The sequence below is a fragment of the Leptopilina heterotoma genome, unplaced genomic scaffold, assembly GCF_015476425.1.
Source record: "Leptopilina heterotoma isolate Lh14 unplaced genomic scaffold, ASM1547642v1 Lhet_260, whole genome shotgun sequence".
Classification (NCBI taxonomy): Eukaryota; Metazoa; Arthropoda; class Insecta; order Hymenoptera; family Figitidae; genus Leptopilina; species Leptopilina heterotoma.
In genome coordinates this window covers 752,086-773,480 of record NW_025110970.1, presented here as the reverse complement: position 1 = coordinate 773,480, position 21,395 = coordinate 752,086, and the positions used below count along the sequence as shown (strand labels likewise).

The following is a 21,395-nucleotide window of genomic DNA, read 5'->3' as shown; positions in this document are numbered from 1 at the left end:
TGAATTCTCACTTATCCAGGTTTAACTGTATTAATTTTTATGAAAAAAATAAAAAAAATTGGAGTCAGTTTAAAGAAAGTTGTTCGACAAACGGTTTTTTTAAAATAGTTCTTCGGTTAAAAAATAATAAAAATTAATATTTTTAATTAATTCTAATTCCGGCGGTACCCACACATGTGACGAAGAAGTGGTAAAAATGTCATTCTATAATGATGAATTGAAAGTTCGATTTAAGAAATTTAAAATGACGGATAAAAAATTATATAACTTTATGAGGCTAAATTTTTATTTCTAGAGTTTTCGTTGATTTTACCGAATCTCAAGGAATTCAATTAATTCAAAAACATGAAGAAAGCTTACTAAGTTTTCTTGAACGAACAATTTTCGATTCACATTCAGTATTGTCTGCAGCAAAGTTGTTCAATTTTCTAATAGAATACAGTACAGAGAGCTTTAAATATATTCACCTTAAAATTATTACATTTCTATACGGCAATGTAATAAAACTTATTGAAGCAAATAATATTTCCGATTTAGAGAAATTTCAAAACATCTGCTGCACTTCATTTACTTTAGCCAAGTAAGTATTGGTGGATTTCATGCCTATAATAGAGACATTTGCTAGTGACAATCTGGTTTTAATATTAAAAATAATATAATAGTATTTAATATTATTTGCTATTTAATTGATTATTTATATATTTTTAATTATATGATATAATATTTTTTGCATTTTTACATTAATGCTTTTACAGTTATTGTAATGAAATAACCGTACAAGATGTTGAAAACAAATTCAGTGGTTCTTCTTCAGCAACTACAATGTTGGATATTCCAGAATCAAAGAAAATTCTAATTGAAACAATAAGACGAGTAACATTAGAGTTTTTACTTCCTTCTCCAATGGCATGCATTGAGTTATCGATCATTTCGATATCTTCATATTACAAAAATCTCTTTCACATTGGTCATCTAAACTAATTATCCAAGTTTAAATAACAATATCTTGTAAAATTATTGAAATTTGGCAAAACTATTTGCACAACTTATAAACTATCCCTGAGACAACAAAATGGCGAAGTATGAAAAAAATCTGAGATTCAAAGTTTGCCCTGCTCTTGGAACATGGAACGCCCCAAAATATGAAATTTTGTTGTTTAACACGTGTATTCTGGTAACTTCTTCCCTTGTGTAAAGTGCATCATTTTCGTCGACCAAAGTAAAAGGGGATATTTTTAGCATGAAGGTATCGATATATATTTGACTTGGTTCATAAGAATAGCATAGTAATAAATAAAATTATTGATTTTCAGAACACGGTGAAGGATTTTGACACTGTTAATGCACTGATTGAATTTTTAAATACTGTGATAAAACTTTATACAATAAAGGACGAAACGTTATGCATTGAAATGTTATCCAGAGGATATTTAAAATATTTACTCGAGTTATCAGTTTTGTACTATGAAAAGTAATATTTTATTTAAATAGACGTATTATTTTGACTAAATCCATTTCAATCTTAATTGTCTTCTATTCTATTCTAATATGATAAAATTATTCAATAAGGTTGCGTGTATTATAACTCAACTCAACAGTAAAAATTAAGAAAATTATTCAAAATGAAAAACGAAGTCGAAAATATGTTTATTTTTTGTTTCCAATAAGATTTTTTGATTAAAATCCTATTAGACATAATGACCGAAAGTTCTTTCCTATATTATATCCAATGCTTGAAAGAAAATTCTATCAAAACTGATTATGTGTGTGTGTGTAAACATCACATTTTTACCCCTTATTGAACACATTTTGGTTATTTTATTCTAAGTTATTAACATTTTAAAAAACTAAACTTAAAATTTTTTTTGGTAATAAATTTACATTTAATTGTTTTTTGTTTTCGTTTTTCGTTTTCATAAAATGAACACAAAAGGGCCGACACGGACACAAAAAAAAACAAAAATTCGTGTCGTGCCCGTGCCGTGCCTTGGCACGACACGAAAAACGTTTTGTAATTCGTGCCGTGCCTAGGCACGACACAAAGTATACCTTTGGTAATTCGTGCCGTGCCAAGGCACGACACAAATAAAATTTTTGAAATGTGTTGTGCCAAGGCACGTTTTAAAGGCACGCATGGAATATTGTGTAGAATCTCAAAAGCAATATTTAAGGCACGACACGATTTAGTAAGTGTAATTCGTGTCGTGCCTTGGCACGGGCACGAATTACCAAGCAAACTTCGTGTCGTGCCTAGGCACGGCACGAATTACCAAGCGAACTTTGTGTCGTGCCTTGGCACGGCACAAATTACAAATCGTACTTCGTGTCGTGCCAAGGCACGGCACGGGCACGACACGAATTTTTCGTGAAAGTCCCTGACACAAATACATATCATCTCATTTTTTCGATTTCGTTTTTGAAAGCGTTAGAAACTTCAGCCTTATACAATTTTTACTTTCAAAGGATAGTTAGTTTGTCTATAATAACCCGTGTAGAAATTACCCTACTAGGGCCATAGTGAAACGCCATAATGAAAACGCCGCGCCCGATCAGGGCCAGATCAGGGCGACAAGAAAATGTGGATTTCCTGATCAGGGCCACATCGGGCGCGGCGTTTTTCATTCCCTAATAGGTCGGCCCTATTCGGCCCTGATCAGGGCCCCAGCGAAATTTCTACACGGGAAATTAAAATGGATTCGGTTTACCTACTGTATTGTTATCAGGTCTAAAATCACTTTCTTTTTCAGTAATCTTTTCAGAAATAAAGTTTGCAGTCTCATGTCTGAAATAATAGTAATATTGAAAGATTATTTAAAATTACCTATAGACAGTTGGCAAGGAGGTTCATCTGCATTTCAAATATTTCTTCGCACTGGTTTTGAAACACTAACGGTTGACTGCCAACAATGGGAAAATCTTTTGAAAATGCACACTTGTCAAGCTGATTCATTGATGCTTTTAATTTACTGTCATTATATAGGAACTACAGAGTGAGTTCATAATTTTATTTAAATTAATTAAATATATTTTTGAATACCGTCAAACAGGGCTCTTTTGTGCATCAATAGTTTGTTTCACTCAAGGATTCATTCATTAAAATTCAGAATTTAAAAAAATCAACTATTGATATAATATATACTGTTGTAGTGGTTGTAGTCATGGACAATCTTGCCTCTCCCAGGGAGCTAACAAATTCTAAAATAAGATACTAAGATTTTACTAAAATCTGGATTTATTACAAAATAACTTATTTAAATTATATATTACCTAGATATTAAGTGTGTCGCCCGAAAGTTAAACCACATATAAAATTTGTACAGATGTTTTCATTGGTCCCTGATGCCTGAAAAATTAATCTAAAAAATACAAGTTTCAGTTTAATTTTTTTTCTGTTTTCAAAAGATAAATTTGGCTAAAATTTATGTTTCAAACATTGATTTTTAGATGTTAGAAGCCAATGAAAACGACCGAACAAATTTTATATATCGTTTTACTTCCCGGCGACTCAAGTGACATTTCTTTAAAACCCAGGCGGAAATTTCCAACCGGCGCGGATCCTAGCCCGTACTGACGCCGGTGTAACTGTACTGGCTCGGAACCGCCTGCCAACCGAATGTGAACGGGCATTCTACCGAATAGTGACTAGGCCAGGAGCGCGCTGGCAACCGGCTCGGAACTGGCATTCTACCGCCCGCTGACCGGCCGGGAGAAGCCGTTCCGTGTATAATTCAACCGGCTGGGACCTGGCACTCTACCGACCGTGGATTTTTCATTTAATAGCCAGCCGAGCGCTGGCATTCTACCAACTGACAACCGGATCGGATCCAAATGATAATTTCAACAAATATCAATACAAAAATAATAATTAATTGCAAAAGATAAATACTGATGACAATTCATTGACAGTTCACTTTACACATTTTTTTTATTTTTTTATACACTTAAACGCAATTTTTTATTACATAGACATTTGAAAAATCCTAACGCTTGGGGGTACGGAACCTACGCCTAACCGAATATTTACGCACCGAAATCTCGCACGCTAACCACTATGCTACGCTCGCATGGGACTCTCAAATCTTAAATACTCTCAAGTGTCACTAGCTCAAATAAAACTTGCAGAATTACTACGCGTCAATGATACCGCTATATTTTCAATACTTTATTGAATGTATATTTAGGACTATTTCAATATTTCGTTAAAAAGAAACTTGTTATATTTTTATTATTATATAATACATATTATATTGAATAATTGTTTTTCAATATAATAATATTGAACGTAATAATATTAATAATTTTAATTAACATCTCAATAATAATAAATTTATTATTATTAAGATATTATTAATTAACATTAATATTGTTGAGAATTAATAATAAATTATCAATATTAATATTAATTAATAATATATCAATAACAATAAATTTATTATTATTAAGATATTAATTAAAATTATTAATATCATTACCTTCAATATTATTATATTGAGAAACAATTATTTAATTATTATTGAGATATTATTAATTAATAATATATAATATTAATTAATAACGAATTTTTCTAATTATTTAATTTTTAAAAAAGTCTCAATAAATAATTACTTAATATATTGATTAGATTCATTTATTAATAATTATTTTCTAAAATAATGCAATTACTTGTAATAATTATTTAATTTATAATGTGACAATAAATGACGAGATCCGCAGTCGGATCCGCCTCAGTACCGAGCCAGTACAGACTCAACATATCCGTCATTCTTCCGATGCCGCAGAAGAATAAGATCCGCCGGCGGAAGAAATTCAGTACCGAGCCAGTACTGACAATAGTGGGAAGACGGTTCCGACAGTCGGAGCATAATCTGTACCGCGCCGGTTGCTTTTTCAGATCCGAATCGGTACAGACCGTCGGTACTTGCGGTCTGTACGGGCCCGGATCCCAGCCGGTTGTTAACTCCGACGTTCGTCCGACTTTTCCGCCTGGGTAAATAGCAAATTCAAACAATTTATTATAAAGATTTTCTCCATTAAAATCCTTCCTTGCGCTCACAAAGTAGCACCTAGGTGCAGCAAACAGCCTCGCATGACGGTATTATTAAATTCTAATATTGTGTAATTTAAAAATATTTTAACAATGTTTTTTCTCTCAGAATATTTATCATCACTCAAAAGGCCTTAACAGTAAAATTGACTAGTGTTATCGAAAAGTACTCAGAAGTCATATTTCTAAAAGCTATTTGGTTACTATTTTCGGTAAGTTTTTATTCTTTTAGTAATAAAACAATTATAATTAATTTGATACTTTCATGTAAAAAAACAGCTTTTAAGTTGGTTTTCTTCCTAGTAAGAATGCTGAACAGAAATTGATAAAAAAAACCATTTAATCCTAATAGATATAGTTAAGGTTTTTATGATTTCTAACTAGAATTATATTTATTAAGTTCGATGTTAGTTTTAGTTGTGACCAAAATGGATAATTTATATTAGGGGCCATCCATAAACTACGTCACGCTGTTTTTAAAGCTGAGTCTTCAATAGGTGCCAATGTAGGTCCAAGTGCCAGTGCCAGTGCCAATCCCCAATACATTTTAAATGGGTTTGGCACTGGCACTGGCACTTGCACATGCATATAAGGCTATTCAAGTTCGGTAGGGGGAAATTCAATATGGATGCTAACTGGTGCACCAACATTGTATAGAAAGTGTATGGGATAGAGTCTAATTTTTTAAATATCTCGCTTAAACGAAATTTTTAACCATAAGTTCATTAGGATTTTATGTTTCATTTTTAAAGAACTATTTTTTGCAATAATAAAAATCGATTTTATTTTTTTATTGATTTTATTATTGCAAAAAATAGCTCTTTAAAAATAAAACATAAAATCCTAATAAACTTATGGTTAAAAATTTCGTTTAAGCGAGATATTTAAAAAATTAGACTCTATCCCATACACTTTCTATACAATGTTTGTGCACCAGTTAGCATCCATCTTGAATTTTCCCCCACCCAACTTGAATAGCCTTATTGGCACCTATTGGAGACTCAGCTTAACATTATTTCCACCCCCCTCTCTTTAGATCACCAATCGTCACAAAGTTCTTTCCCTTTTTAAATGATTTTAAAGAATCATTTAAGTGATTAAATGTGCAGTTAAGGGGCCATCCATAAATTACGTAACACGTTTTTAGTGAAATTTTAAACCCCCCATCCCCCTATGTAACAAGTTGTAACAAAATCGTTTTACACCCCCCCCCCCCTATCATTTTTACGTAATTTTTAAAAATATTTTTTTACTAACGTTTTTCGAAACAAATTTGTTTATTACTGTTATTTTTAGTATTTATATCGTACAATACACTGAGAAAACTGTAGAGTCAAATTCAGAGGTTCAAAAAGTGTATGTTTCCTTTGCTTATGAAGAGAGTTAAATAGTCCTTCTAAAATAAATTTTGAATTGATAATGGAAATCTATAGTCCAGGCGCCCTATCAATAGTATGTGACATAAATCCTATCCAATAGGCAAAAATGTTTTTTGATAGATTAGTAGCATAGAAACAAAAGCCAACAGTTTGCACCAACCTACACTAAGCGCGTTTATTGTTAAAAAACTTTTAAGATGACAAAATCAGTTTTTTTGTAGTTTTTTGAGGATTGTTCTTCGCAGTGAAATTTTAGAGAAAAAAGTTGTTATTAAAAGTTGTAGAGCATAAGAATACCTAAAGAATGAGAGGTCGCACGATATATTTCACCAATTTGTTTACGAGTTACAGAATTAAAACCATAAAAGTCAAACGATTTTTAAATATTTTATAATTCATTTAATTCTTATTTAATCAATCTTTCCCTTGGCAAAATTATTGCTTTTGAGGCCCTTAATAAGCATAAAAAATTTTGACCCAATCGGATTAATAGTTTTTCCATAATTTGATTGTTAATTAACAAACTTTTTTTTGCATAGAACGTCAAATTTGTGAATAGTTAAAAAAATTTTTTTTTCAAGTTGCATTTTACTCTTAAGGGTTTCAGATATTCATCTATATTAATATATATCTATATTAATCAATATAGATTTTTGATAACATGTATTGCGGAATAAAAAAAGAAATTTTTATTGCTAAAAAATAAATTTTTAAAAATGGTCAATTTTTTCACTATAAACAATGAAGCATATCTCAGTCAAATTTTATTTTAGAAAATCGGGATAAAAACATCTTTATTCCTTGTATCTTCCTACAACTTTTAAGACCAAAGTGATTAATCTAGCTCGAACGGTATTAGAAATAATTATTTTTTTCAAAAAAATCCAGACAATTTATTTATTAATCATTTTTAATTTTTTTCGTATACAGATTTGAAGACTACAATCTGCAGTTTAATATAAAAAATCGTGAAATTTATCCATTCATTATTAATAATTAAAAGAGGACATTAAAATCAAAGTAAGAATTTATCTTGATGTAGCGCGTGGAGTTTACTATTTAACTCGCTCGCGATGGTGGAGATGGTGTAGTTTCCTTAGTTCAAGTCGCGGCTACTCCCGAGAATTGGCGCCACCTCCTTGACCACTGACACATAGATTCACTTGTCTGTGGGCTCGCCAACATATTGTCCTAAACTTTTACCAAAAATTCAACTTTTCAACGTTCTTTTTCAATACTTTTTTCGAAAATTACTTGCAAATTTCGAGAATACTCTTCATCAGCACGAATTCCTTTAATTATCCTGATAAATCCGAACGAGATATAAAAACTTTGGTACACATTAACAAATTTCGATCATTCTTTTTTTAAACTGGGCTAACTTTTTCTCAGGATTTCAAATCTTTTATTACCTTCTTAAAAAAATTATAAATAATATGAGAAAAATAATTTTAATTTTTTTGAAATTTTTATTTTCCTAAAAAAATTATTTTCTATTACAATGTAAAATATTATAAGTAACTAACATAATTATTTTTTCAAAAAAAGTTTCAAAAATATACGATTTTCTTTTGTTAAATTAATTTCTAAATTGAATTTAATGAATTTAAAAGGTTTAGGAAAGAATTATTTTATTTTACAATAAATTATTAGAGAAAATAAAAATTTAAAAAAAATGAATATTAATTTAGAGATAGAAATTTTATTTTTTTTTGAAAAAAGAATATTAAATTTGAATAGCTGAGTAAAAAACACCCTAGTTTAAAAAAAGAAAGATCAAAATCGGTCAATTTGTTCTAAAGTTACAGCAACTTTTGCGAATTTAAATGCTGCCCGAATTCAATATTCTGATGCGAGCGGCTGCAACGCGCCGCTGGACTCCATCCCCCACTCCACGCGCTACATCAAGATAAATTCTTACTTTGATTTTAATGTCCTCTTTTAATTATTAATAATGAATGGATAAATTTCACGATTTTTTATATTAAACTGCAGATTGTAATCTTCAAATCTGTACGAAAAAAATTAAAAAATATTAATAAACAAATTGTCTGGATTTTATTGAAAAAAAAAAATTATTTCTAATACCGTTTGAGCTAGATTAATCACTTTGGTCTTAAAAGTTGTAGAAAGATACAAGGAATAAAGATGTTTCTATCCCGATTTTCTAAAATAAAATTTGATTGAGATATGCTTCATTGTTTATAGTGAAAAAATTGACCATTTTTAAAAATTTGTTTTTTAGCAATAAAAATTTCTTTTTTTATTCTGCAATACATGTTATAAAAAATATAGACCCTTAAGAGTAAAATGCAACTTGAAAAAAATTTTTTTTTAACGATTCACAAATTTGACATTCAATGCAAAAAAAAAGTTTGTTAATTAACAATCAGATTATGGAAAAACTATTAATCCGATTGGGTCAAAATTTTTTATGCTTATTAAGGGCCTCAAAAGCAATCATTTTGCCAAAGGAAAGTTTGATTAAATAAGAATTAAATGAATTATAAAATATTTAAAAATCGTTTGACTTTTATGGTTTTAATTCTGTAACTCGTAAACAAATTGGTGAAATATATCGTGCGACCTCTCATTCTTTAGGTATTCTTATGCTCTACAACTTTTAATAACAACTTTTTTCTCTAAAATTTCACTGCGAAGAACAATCCTCAAAAAACTACAAAAAACTGATTTTGTCATCTTAAAAGTTTTTTAACAATAAACGCGCTTAGTGTAGGTTGGTGCAAACTGTTAGCCTTTGTTTCTATGCTACGAATCTATCAAAAAACATTTTTGCCTATTGGATAGGATTTATGTCACAAAATCGACCTTTTTTTGACAGGGCGCCTGGACTACTACTTGTATATTCTCTCCCATTATATCTGAGGGTTAAAAGTTGCGCAGAAAATGTGTACGATCTGATGCGCGCGAAATTATTTTTCTGACATTTTATGTATTTAATTTAGGGGTTAGGTTACCATATTTATTCATTTCGCGCCGGATAAGGAAGGGATTTCTCAAGATGGTTAATTTGTCCCTCTGTTAGAGAAATGGCACGAATATCTGTCAATGGTGAATTTGAACATTTAGATTGTTATCCAATAGCTAACTCTCAAACATGAACGATTTGTCCCTCCAGATGTTTAGTCCAATACTCCAGTTTTCTCAGTGCAGCAATACAAAATTAAGTTAAATATAAAAAACATTTAGAGGAATAATTTTATTAATCATACTGAACAACCAAAAATACAACATTGATTTTTTAACAATAATTTTATATTATTCCCAAGAATCGATTCGCGAAATGATTCGATTTTTACTTATATTGAAGTGGCGGCAAGGGACAGCTTTTCAAAAATTTATCCATTATAAAGAGATTAAGTTCCTTATAAATATTACGTAACAATGATGATTGACCCCCCCTCCCAAGTAACATTATAACATTTTCTCGAACCCCCCCTCCCCCTTAAACGTGTTACGTAATTTATGGACGGCCCCTAATCGGTGGACAAGATTCCGGCTAGACCGTTTAATCTAAATAAAAAATTCAAAGTTTTCTGAATCGGTGATAGATTTAGTTTTAGAGTACGTAGGATATTTTAAAAATATTAATTTTTGTGTATTTGGCAGCTGTTTGAAAAAAAGTCAATTATTAGGGCGAAATGGTTTCCAAAAATCTATTGCCAAAAAAAAACAAACAAACAAAAATTCGGCTACGTTGGAAGCATTAGCAAATGACGAACAAAAAAAACTTTGGCCGAAGTCAATCCGATCAAAACTGTTCAAGTCAAACTGTTCACCGTTTTGAAAAATTTCATTTCGAGAAAAACGCATTTATAACGGAAAAAGTTGAAAATAATAAAGCACAATACATCGTTTTTGCTTTGTCATATATTTCATACTAAACTTTTTCAACAAATGTTAAAAATATGCCTCGAGAGAATATTTATTTATTGAATATTTATTCAGTGCACAAATATTTTTTTAAATCAGCTGTTGAGGGGAAAAATAATGAATTGACAATAAAAGCGACATGTATTTATTGCAAATGGATTTCAGTAAACAGTACAACGCGATTAACTAAACATATCAAAATGTACTTAAAGTGCCCTCCTGAAATGAAAGATTCAGCAAGTATGGGCAACTACTATCGGTTCAAAAAGTATAGTCAGTTGACTTTGAAGGCTTGTAACTTGAATAAAAAAAATCGCACAATATTGAAACTGTATGGAATCAGTAAGTAATTTATTTCTACATTAATGTAAAAAATTAAAAACAAATAAAAATTTTTTTCTTAAAGTTATTAATTTTTGAAGGGAAAAAGAACATGTTTTTTGACACTATTTTCAATAAGGCCTACTTTGGTAACATGTAACTCGTTTAATGAGAGTCCTATGATATTCCTGATTTTTTTCTATGTTCCTTAAATCTTTCTGAATAATGTTATTTAAACAAATAACCGTTATTATAATAACTTTTTGAGATTATTAAACGAAACCGTAGTTGTGTTATCTTTGTTGGAAATTAAGGTACGAAGATGAGACAAAGTACACGTTACGGAGAATACGACACTTATTACGATTCATCAACAAAAGTTTGGAAAAAAAATTATTTTAAGTAATTATTTGCAAAAGTATTTTCAGTTTTTTGCTTTATTGCACCATTAGCAGTCAGGTGCATACTACTGTAAGTCTTTTTGTCCGAGACTCCAAGCTTAGCACTACTACCCTTTTTTTGGTCATTTTTTTCTGTGGTTAAAACTGATTTATAACTTTAAAGATCTGGTTTCTAAGGATGTACAGAGGTGTAAACACCCAAAATATTTTTCCTGTCTTAAGAAATTCAAAATTGTATGTAGGTTTGGGTAGAAGTGACCTGAAGCCCTCACTTACCTGCTCATGTCTACAATAATACAGTTTATCGCATTTAAAATGTTGACGCCTATGGGAAATGGTTTATGATGGTGTGCACCTTACCGCTAATGGTGCAATAAAGCAAAAAACTGAATATAGTTTTGCAAATAACTTCTTGATATAATTTTTTTTTCCAAACTTTTGTTGATGAATCGTAATAAGTGTCGTATTCTCCGTAACGTGTACTTTGTCTCATCTTCGTACCTTAATTTCCAACAAAGATAACATGACTACTATTTCGTTTAAATATCTCAAAAAGTTATTATAATAACGGTTATTTGTTTAAATAACATTATTCAGAAAGATTTAACCCTTAAACCGCACACTTCCGAATCCATCCTTAAACCGCACACTGGGTGTGCGACACCCGGGGACTTTAATGTGTGTTCTCCAAGCTGGAAAAGGATATTATGGTTCAGAAAAATTATCTTCTGTAGCTCAGTACATCTATTTTGAAGGAAAATAAGTTTCATAATGATTTATTTAATCTTAATAATTAAAAAAATGTTTTTTAAAACTATTGAAATCACCTTAAACCGAAAACTGGGTATCAGCCACCCATAAATTTTTCGCTGTTAATTCCATAAAGTTATCAAATACACAAAGACACTTTGAAGACTAATGTCCCTCACGAAACATAAAGTTAAGTACAAAATGTGTCATTCAATAGCGACATATGATCAACTTTTACGACTTTAAACGAAATATTAGAGTAAAAAGCTAGAATATGGGTGTCGCACACCCAGGGTGCGGTTTAAGGGTTAAGGAACATAGAAAAAAATCAGGAATATCATAGGACTCTCATTAAACGAGTTACATGTTACCAAAGTAGGCCTTATTGAAAATAGTGTCAAAAAACATGTTCTTTTTCCCTTCAAAAATTAATAACTTTCGAAATAATTTTTTTGTATTTCCTTCATTTTCTACAGTAACGTAGAAATGTTGTAGCTACTGATTCCAAGTTGTTTCAATATTATGCGATTTTTATTACTCAAGATATAAGCGGTCAAAGCCAACTGACTTTACATTTTACACCGATAGTAGGTGCCACTAAAAACAAGGAAACATTTGAAAATGTTGAAAATGATTCTTCCTCTGGAGACTCTCGAGATTCAATTCATATTGACGGTCCAGTAACAAAAAATATAAAATTGAATCAATCAATTGAAAATTTCATAAGTTGAGATAAAACAGTAAATGAGGTGCAACAAGTAAGTGTACATTATTTAATTTATTTGTAAAAATAAAGTAATTTTGTATAAGCGTCATTTGTCTATATCCATATACTTGTCAATTTAGAAAGAATTGGTCACTCTTCTCGCAAGAACAGTTTATTGTTCCAGCACTCCTCTTTCTATTGTTAAAAATAATCATTGGATACAGTTCTTTCAAAAATTAAAATCTTCTTTCAAAATTCCATCTCGTTACGAATTATCAAATGATTTGTTAAATACAGATTATTCTAGAGTACCGGTGGAAAATTACGAACGACTCCGTGGCTTGCGAGGTTAAGCAACGTCTAGTGCGGTTAGTACTTGGATGGATGACCGCGCTTCGACTCTCGCTATAGCCCGGCGTTTTTCTTACTTACCCAGGCGGAAATTTCCAACCGGCGCGGATCCTAGCCCGTACTGACGCCGGTGTAACTGTACTGGCTCGGAACCGCCTGCCAACCGAATGTGAACGGGCATTCTACCGAATAGTGACTAGGCCAGGAGCGCGCTGGCAACCGGCTCGGAACTGGCATTCTACCGCCCGCTGACCGGCCGGGAGAAGCCGTTCCGTGTATAATTCAACCGGCTGGGACCTGGCACTCTACCGACCGTGGATTTTTCATTTAATAGCCAGCCGAGCGCTGGCATTCTACCAACTGACAACCGGATCGGATCCAAATGATAATTTCAACAAATATCAATAAAAAAATAATAATTAATTGCAAAAGATAAATACTGATGACAATTCATTGACAGTTCACTTTACACATTTTTTTTATTTTTTTATACACTTAAACGCAATTTTTTATTACATAGACATTTGAAAAATCCTAACGCTTGGGGGTACGGAACCTACGCCTAACCGAATATTTACGCACCGAAATCTCGCACGCTAACCACTATGCTACGCTCGCATGGGACTCTCAAATCTTAAATACTCTCAAGTGTCACTAGCTCAAATAAAACTTGCAGAATTACTACGCGTCAATGATACCGCTATATTTTCAATACTTTATTGAATGTATATTTAGGACTATTTCAATATTTCGTTAAAAAAGAAACTTGTTATATTTTTATTATTATATAATACATATTATATTGAATAATTGTTTTTCAATATAATAATATTGAACGTAATAATATTAATAATTTTAATTAACATCTCAATAATAATAAATTTATTATTATTAAGATATTATTAATTAACATTAATATTATTGAGAATTAATAATAAATTATCAATATTAATATTAATTAATAATATATCAATAACAATAAATTTATTATTATTAAGATATTAATTAAAATTATTAATATCATTACCTTCAATATTATTATATTGAGAAACAATTATTCAATTATTATTGAGATATTATTAATTAATAATATATAGGGTAGAGTGGGGTAAAAAAGCCATGGTGTAAAAAAGCCATTTGAGTTTTATTTAAAAACTATTAAGCCGATTTATCAGCTGTTTAGAATATAAATACTATTAGGTAATACGCAACTTTTGAATCTAATTTGAATGTTGTAGGGTAGGGTGGGGCATTACTATTCGCGGGGCGTAACTATTCTTTAGTCCTGGAGAGAAAACTATTCATCCGATTAAAGTTTTTTTTACAGTGTATACTTGTCATGTGAAATAAACATTGTATGCCAAATTTGAGCTTCTGGCGCCATCTATCATAGGAGTTAGGTACCCAAATGTGATTTTGACACACTCGCTTACTTGTTTTCACTCATTTAGTCTGCCATTGTTAATAGTGATAAACGGTGGGAAAAAATTTCGGGTAAGTGTTTTCTAAAGTCAAATTTAGTGCTGAACACGAATATCATAATGGATTTTCGATATTCTATTGTTCAAAAATTTTACAAGTGTTTTTTCAAAAAATGGTCCGGTGGGGCGTAACTATTCTTTCACTGACGACAGCGAAAACTACAAAACAGTGTATGTTTTTTGTGTGTTTGTTTTTAGGTTAGAATGGTAAGACATTGGAAAAGAAAAAATCCTCCAATTAACAAAGAAGATTTGGAAAAAGCAATTAAGGAAGTATCAAAAGGTAAAACAATAAAAGAAACAGCAAAAGAATTTGGTTTATGCTATGGGACTTTACGTTTTCATTGCATCAATATTCCAACTTGTGTAAGCAAACGACCAAGAGTTTTATCACCAGTTCTGCAAGAAGCATTGTCTGAGATAAAGGAAGGAATGAGTATAAATAAAGCGTCGAAAAATTTTGAATTAAACTACGAAACACTGCGTATTGCAGCGAAAAAAGAAAATGTTGAAATAAATAAATTTAGACAGGTTAGTATGAACGTTCTATTACTTTTTATTTTGGCAACAACTGATTCATTATTTTATTTTCAAATGACCTTTTTTTTAAAGGTTTTCACAAATGAGCAAGAAAATGCATTAATGGTTCACTTACTAAAGTCTTCTGAAATATTTTACGGTCTGACAACTGGAAATGTCCGTTCGCTTGCATACGATTTGGCCAAAAAACTTAACATCTTCATGCCAGAAAGTTGGAAAATAAATAAGATGGCCGGCAAAGATTGGTTGCAAAGTTTCATGAAACGTCATCCTAATTTATCACTTAGAAAACCACAATCCACAAGCTTAGCTAGAGCATCGGCATTTAATCGACACAATGTTGATTCATTTTTTCTCAACTTAAATAAAGTGATGGATGAGGTGCGGTTCGATCCTGGAAATATATGGAATATGGATGAGACTGGCTTATCCACAGTTCATCAGCCTGGTCGTGTTGTGGCACAGCGAGGCGCCAAACAAGTTAGCAAAATGACATCAGGCGAACGTGGCACTTCAATTACAATTGCGGTTGCAGTATCAGCTACGGGAAATAAGACACCGCCATTTTTCATTTTTCCACGTGTTCGCAATAAGCCGGAATTTTTGCGTAATGCACCGAATGGTTCTCGCTCAGCTGCAAATGGTTCTGGATGGATGACAAAATCCACATTTCTCGATTTTTTGAATCATTTCCAGAAAACTGCTCATTCATCTCCGCAGAACCCAACTCTGTTATTGTTCGACAATCACGAATCGCACATTTCAAGCGAAGCGATGCAGTTTTGCATCGACAATGGGATTCATGTAGTGTCATTTCCACCACATTGCACGCACAAGATGCAACCACTAGATCGCAGTGTTTTTGGACCATTTAAAAAGGCCATTACTGTAGCTTGCGATGATTGGATGCGACGCTATGTTACAAACATTACCATCCACAACTTAGCAGAAATTATAAAAGAACCATTTATTCGAGCATTCACACATTCAAATATCGAAGAAGGGTTTCGCTGCACCGGTATCTATCCGCCAAATTCAAACATTTTCTTTGATAGCGATTTTGCACCATCTAGTGTCACTGACCGACCACTAATAAATGTGACTGACATTGCAGCAGAATGTGATATTGAAGACGATTTGCAAGAAAGAGAAATAGATGGAGCGAATTTAATCGAATTAGACTCTCTAAATTTGGACGAAACTATTCAAAACATCATGCCGTTTCCGAAAGCACCAGCTCGAAAAGAAACTGCACGTGGTCGCAGACGTGGTAGAACCCAAATATTAACCAGCCCCGAAGTTATGGGAGAAATTCGAAGAAAAGAAGCGGAAATTATAGCGAAAAAACGTGAAATTGGACGAGGACGACCTCGTGGGCGACCTCGTGGAAGTGGGCGAAATATAAATTCAACTGCTGGCTGCAATTCAAATATAAGCCCTGAAATTGTAGAAGTAATTCTAAACGAAGAAGTGGAAATTACGGCGCAAAATCGTGGAACTGGACGAGGACGACCTAGTGGACGACCTTGTGGGCGACCTCGTGGGCGACCTCGTGGAAGTGGGCGAAATATAAATTCAACTGCTGGCTGCAATTCAAATATCAACCCTGAAATTGTAGAAGTAATTCTAAACGAAGAAGTGGAAATTACGGCGCAAAATCGTGGAACTGGACGAGGACGACCTAGTGGACGACCTCGTGGACGACCTTGTGGAAGTATGCGAAATATTAGCCCAATTGCTGGGCCCAGTTCAAATATCAGCTGCGAAATTGGACGGGGACGACCTCGTGGTCGACCACGTGGAAGTGGACGTTCAAAAAAAATACCTTCATCTTCTGAGAGTGATTTGGATTTGAGTATGGAGGATAAGTGCTGCGTGTGCAATAAATCCATTTCTTTAGGACTTTCCTATCAAACATGCGTATCGTGTTTGGAAAAGGCACACGTTACATGTTCAAGAATTGAGTTAAACTGGGCTTGCGTCAATTGTGTCTTAAGCGACGAAGAAATGGACATATAAGAAAATTTTTTTAATATTTTATGTTTTCTTATTTCTTGATATATTTTATACAATAATAAATTTTATTACTGTTGGTAGTAGTTTTTAATATATTGTATAACTACAGATAAAAATTTGATTTAATTTGGATAATAAAAACAATATTTATTGTATTTTTTAGTATTATATCAGTAATAGCTGAAAGAATAGTTACGCCCCTCGTTTTCTTCGACATCAAAAAAAATTTTTTTTCGTAAAATCGCTGTAGTTCGCAACAGAATTGAGCTACAGCAAAATAATACATGGCAAAATTGTAGCTAAGAAGTCAAGCTTTCAAACGGTTCTACTCATTATTTTTTTTTTTTTTAAATAAATTTTGTAGACTCAAAAATCCAAACAAGAATAGTAATGCCCCACCCTACCCTACCTACATTAATATTGTTTTATTGTAATTTTAATTTTTTGTTGCTTTTTTGAAAACATTTTGGTGAACTTTTCAAACATATTACAATCTGATTAAGTGAACGAATAGTAAAAGTAAATGTTTGTACATAAGGAGAAAAGTATACCGAAAACGTATACAATGTTAATTTTTAGAAATTGAACTGAATTAACAATTTATTTTTGCTTTTTTAGGGTTCCGTACACCTACGGTGTATCGGCGGAACCCTATTGGTGAGACTCTGTTGTCCGTAGCCAAATCGTGTCCCCCCCTCTAGCGGCTAAACTATTTGACCTAAAGAGCTCAAATTTGGTCCAGATATGTATTTTCACTCGTAGATTACAGGAAAAATATAGCGAATGTGATTGGACGTGATGGGCATAGCGTTGTCAAGGAAATAACAAGATTTTTGGCCAAAAATGCATAAAAAGTGACCATTCCCCCCCTTAACTTCTAAACTATTCGACATGGAGAGCTGAAATTTTGCATGCTGGTGTATTTTTACTCGAATATTACAGGAAAAATATAGAGAACTTGATATGTAATGATGGCCATAGCGTTGTCAAGGAAAAACTAAAAAATTTTTTTAAAAAAAATTTTTTTTCCTAACTTTTACATTATTTTACCTAATGAGCTGAAAATTGGTATCCTAGTGTATTATTACAGTCTGACGACAAAAAATTTATTTAAGAAACTTTTTGAAAAAAAATCAAAAAAAAATTTTTTTTAATTTTTTTTAGTTTAAACACGTGGCATTAAATATTTTAAGGAAGAGAGTGAAATTTGAAGAGAATAAATGAGAGATTGTTTTCTGACTTTAATTTCTTAACTAAAAATAAAAAAAAATTGGACAAGTGCGAGTTGTACTCGCACTGCAATGGCGGGTTCCGCACACAAATATTAAAACAATACTTGCAACATTGATCGGTAATTGGTAGAATTAAAATAAACAATTATAAAAATATATTAAAATCATTTTATAAAAAAAATAACTAAAAAAATTAAAGTATTGTATATATCTAATATTGTAAACAATAATAAGCAGAGGAACAAAATTTTCAAAATTTATTATAGTTCCTCTGCTTATTATTGTTTACAATATTAGATATGGGTGATTCTCCTGAAAGGGACCCTTTTTTGGTTGAATTTCCAAAAAATCAAATTATTCTTTTTTTCTTACTTTTCTTTCATAAATAAGTTTAGAAAATGTTTAAAGATAAAAATATAAGTTGCGCAAAATTAATTTTCAGAAATAAGACCTCCAGGAACATTTTACTATCATGTGTTCTAGAGGTTAAGTATAATTAATTATAACTTTTAAATTAATTATTTTGTAAAAAAAACTCGGTAGGAATATTTTTTTTAAATAATAAATTGTTATGTTTTAATTTATTGCACTTTTTGCTTGTATATTTTATTTTTATTAAATTAATAATTTAATTTGAGGGTTAAATATTTCAAAACAATGATTAAAAAATTAAAAACAAAAGAAAACGCCTATCAAATATAAAAAAGGCTTCGGAGATGAATTGATAATTTAATGAAAAAATTCTCATTTTTTCTAATTTTAAAAATATTACAATTTTTTAAACAATATTTTTAGTTTTAATCATCAAATATTTTCACATCGATTACATATTATGTTTAAAACGTTAAAAAATATGATGTTATTATATAGAAAATGAGGCTTCGGAGATGAATTTAATTTTTACTCTCATTGATAATACTATTTTAATTAATAATTTAAATAACTTTTTTTACCTTATTTTAAACAAATGTAAGTAAAAAATAATCCTTATATTCTAAACTTTAATTTGATATATATCATAAATATGTTGAAATTGTTTAAATACGTTAAAATATAATTATAAAATATACATTCTGTTTAACCAAAATTCGATGACAAAATTAAATATGTTTTTTAAATAGGAAGAAATTTAAATATAAGCAATAGAAGATTATATACACGGAGAAAAATAAATAGTAATAATTATACTATTTTCGATGAAAAATTACTACTTTTAAGTAGTAATTTTGAAACTGCTCGAAAAATAGTAACTTTTGCTTCGTATTCAAACGATTTTTACTTTTTTGAAAAAGTATAATTTACTTCAAGGAATCTCAATTTTATTAAAAGCCGAGTAATATTTAAAATGTCCCGAGCAATTAATACTCTGAGCGAAGCAACTTTTATTACGAATCAGAGCAATTATTACTATTTCGGTAAAGATTTTTACTCGTAAAAGTAGTAATCCGTACCCACACAATGACGCGCCTCACACCGACGGGCGAAACGAATGCCGGCGCGCCTGCGCGTCTGTCCACGCCGTGACGAAAAAAAATGCTGGTGTAGAGAGCTATATTGTCTCGTTTTATTTTAATATAAATTAAAATAAAATTATCAGTGCGTTCAAAAAATATTTTTTCAAGTAATTAACACCCTGCATGTGTATTATTATTCATAAGTTTTACTTTTTTTCACATTCTTACTTACAATTAACAACTTAACATATCGGAAAATCTTAACATCTATACAGTTTCGAACCCTACCTAACTTATATCTAACGCAACCTAAAATCGCACGCATTTATACTAAGCCTCTCGGCTACGCAATCGCTATGAAGGAAATTTCATGTTACCCGCATATATCTCTTTTCGATAAAGTGAATCATAAATTATATTTATTTAGATAAGTTACTGAATTAAAATATAAACATTTATAATAATAATAATAATAAACAGTATTATTAATTTAAAATTACTTATTTTAATTATTAAATTATTAGATTATAATGTTAATGATTTTATTTATTTATATATTTTTTATTAATTAATTAGTAATTTATAAAAAATTAATTAACTAATTATTAAGTGATTATACATGAATTGCATACTTTGGAAATTGATAAATAATTAAAATGCATATAGCAATTAATGATCGCACCACTGATATAAACAAAATTGTCCAAAGAACTGAACCGTGCTACACGTGCTTCTTGTAACCTAGAAATGTTGGATCACTTTGACGTCAGGTTACGGTCGCTGCGCATGACAGTAGTGACGTGATCACACACATAGGTGTGTAACAGTAGTGGTACGGATTACTACTTTTACAAGTAAAAAGTTTGTTCTGCAATAGTAAAAGTTGCTTCTTGCAGAAGCAATCTTTATTTTCTGCAGTATTAATTATTAGAATTTCTACAAGTAATATTTACAACATATCGAATGTAAAAAGTAATACAAAATTTAATAAAATTTACAATGACGATGTAAAAATTAAAATTCTTAAAGCAATTTTTAAACGCGACTACTGTAATAATTACTATTAGTAATTTTTACTACCAGAAATAGTAATTTTTACTTCATGCGAAGTACATTTTACTATGAATAGTAATTTTTAATATAAAAGTAGAATTATTACTATTCCATAGGAACTTTAACTAGAAACTCAGCACCATTTTTCTCCGTGTAAAGATAGATAAATCTTCGTAGATTATAAATAAATTTTTCAAAAAATTTAAACTTGATAAAATATTAATGAAAAATTAATTTAAATAATGAACCTCATGTTGGAGACACGTGAAGTGGTCCCTTTCAGGAGAATCACCCATATATACAATACTTTAATTTTTTTAGTTATTTTTTTTATCAAATGATTTTAATATATTTTTATAATTGTTTATTTTAATTCTACCAATTACCGATCAATGTTGCAAGTATTGTTTTAATATTTGTGTGCGGAACCCGCCATTGCAGTGCGAGTACAACTCGCACTTGTCCAATTTTTTAATAACTGGTCTTGGGTGCAAAAAAGCCAGGGCAAAAAATCCATTGAATATTTTGTGAAATTCACTTGTTTTCTATTTAAACTAACCTTCTTATTTTACAAAATTTCTCGTGTTTATTTAATAAAATAAATTAAACACGACGAAAAAGTAGTTCAAAGTGCATTTAAAAAATAAACAATGAATAAACGGTTGCAACGAAATATGTTATCTGTGGTAAAACTTAAAGAGAACTTCTAAAAAAGGTACGAAAAATTGGCAGTGCAAATCGAAAACAGGTAAACTTAATATAATTTTCAATTT

General features: G+C 30.8%; 2 protein-coding genes across 3 annotated transcripts in view; both read left to right on the top strand.

Moving 5' to 3' along the window:
* Positions 1-21,395, top strand: part of LOC122503418 — a 51,757-nt gene that overhangs the window by 21,064 nt on the left and 9,298 nt on the right. Inside the window, exons 4-8 of the mRNA XM_043613944.1 lie at positions 296-580; positions 756-873; positions 1,314-1,471; positions 2,748-2,990; positions 5,154-5,256. Coding sequence (XP_043469879.1) covers positions 296-580; positions 756-873; positions 1,314-1,471; positions 2,748-2,990; positions 5,154-5,256 — 907 coding nt within the window. The remainder of the gene's footprint in view (positions 1-295; positions 581-755; positions 874-1,313; positions 1,472-2,747; positions 2,991-5,153; positions 5,257-21,395) is intronic.
* Positions 14,113-16,886, top strand: LOC122503411. Of its 2 annotated transcripts, none has more exons than XM_043613932.1 (2): positions 14,113-14,340; positions 14,526-16,886. In XM_043613932.1, the coding sequence occupies exon 2, from the start codon at positions 14,532-14,534 to the stop codon at positions 16,884-16,886; it is 2,355 nt and encodes a 784-aa protein (XP_043469867.1). In that variant the 5' UTR covers positions 14,113-14,340; positions 14,526-14,531. The 2 variants fall into 2 exon arrangements, with proteins under 2 accessions (XP_043469867.1, XP_043469868.1); XM_043613933.1 differs by having other exon boundaries at positions 14,113-14,858; positions 14,940-16,886.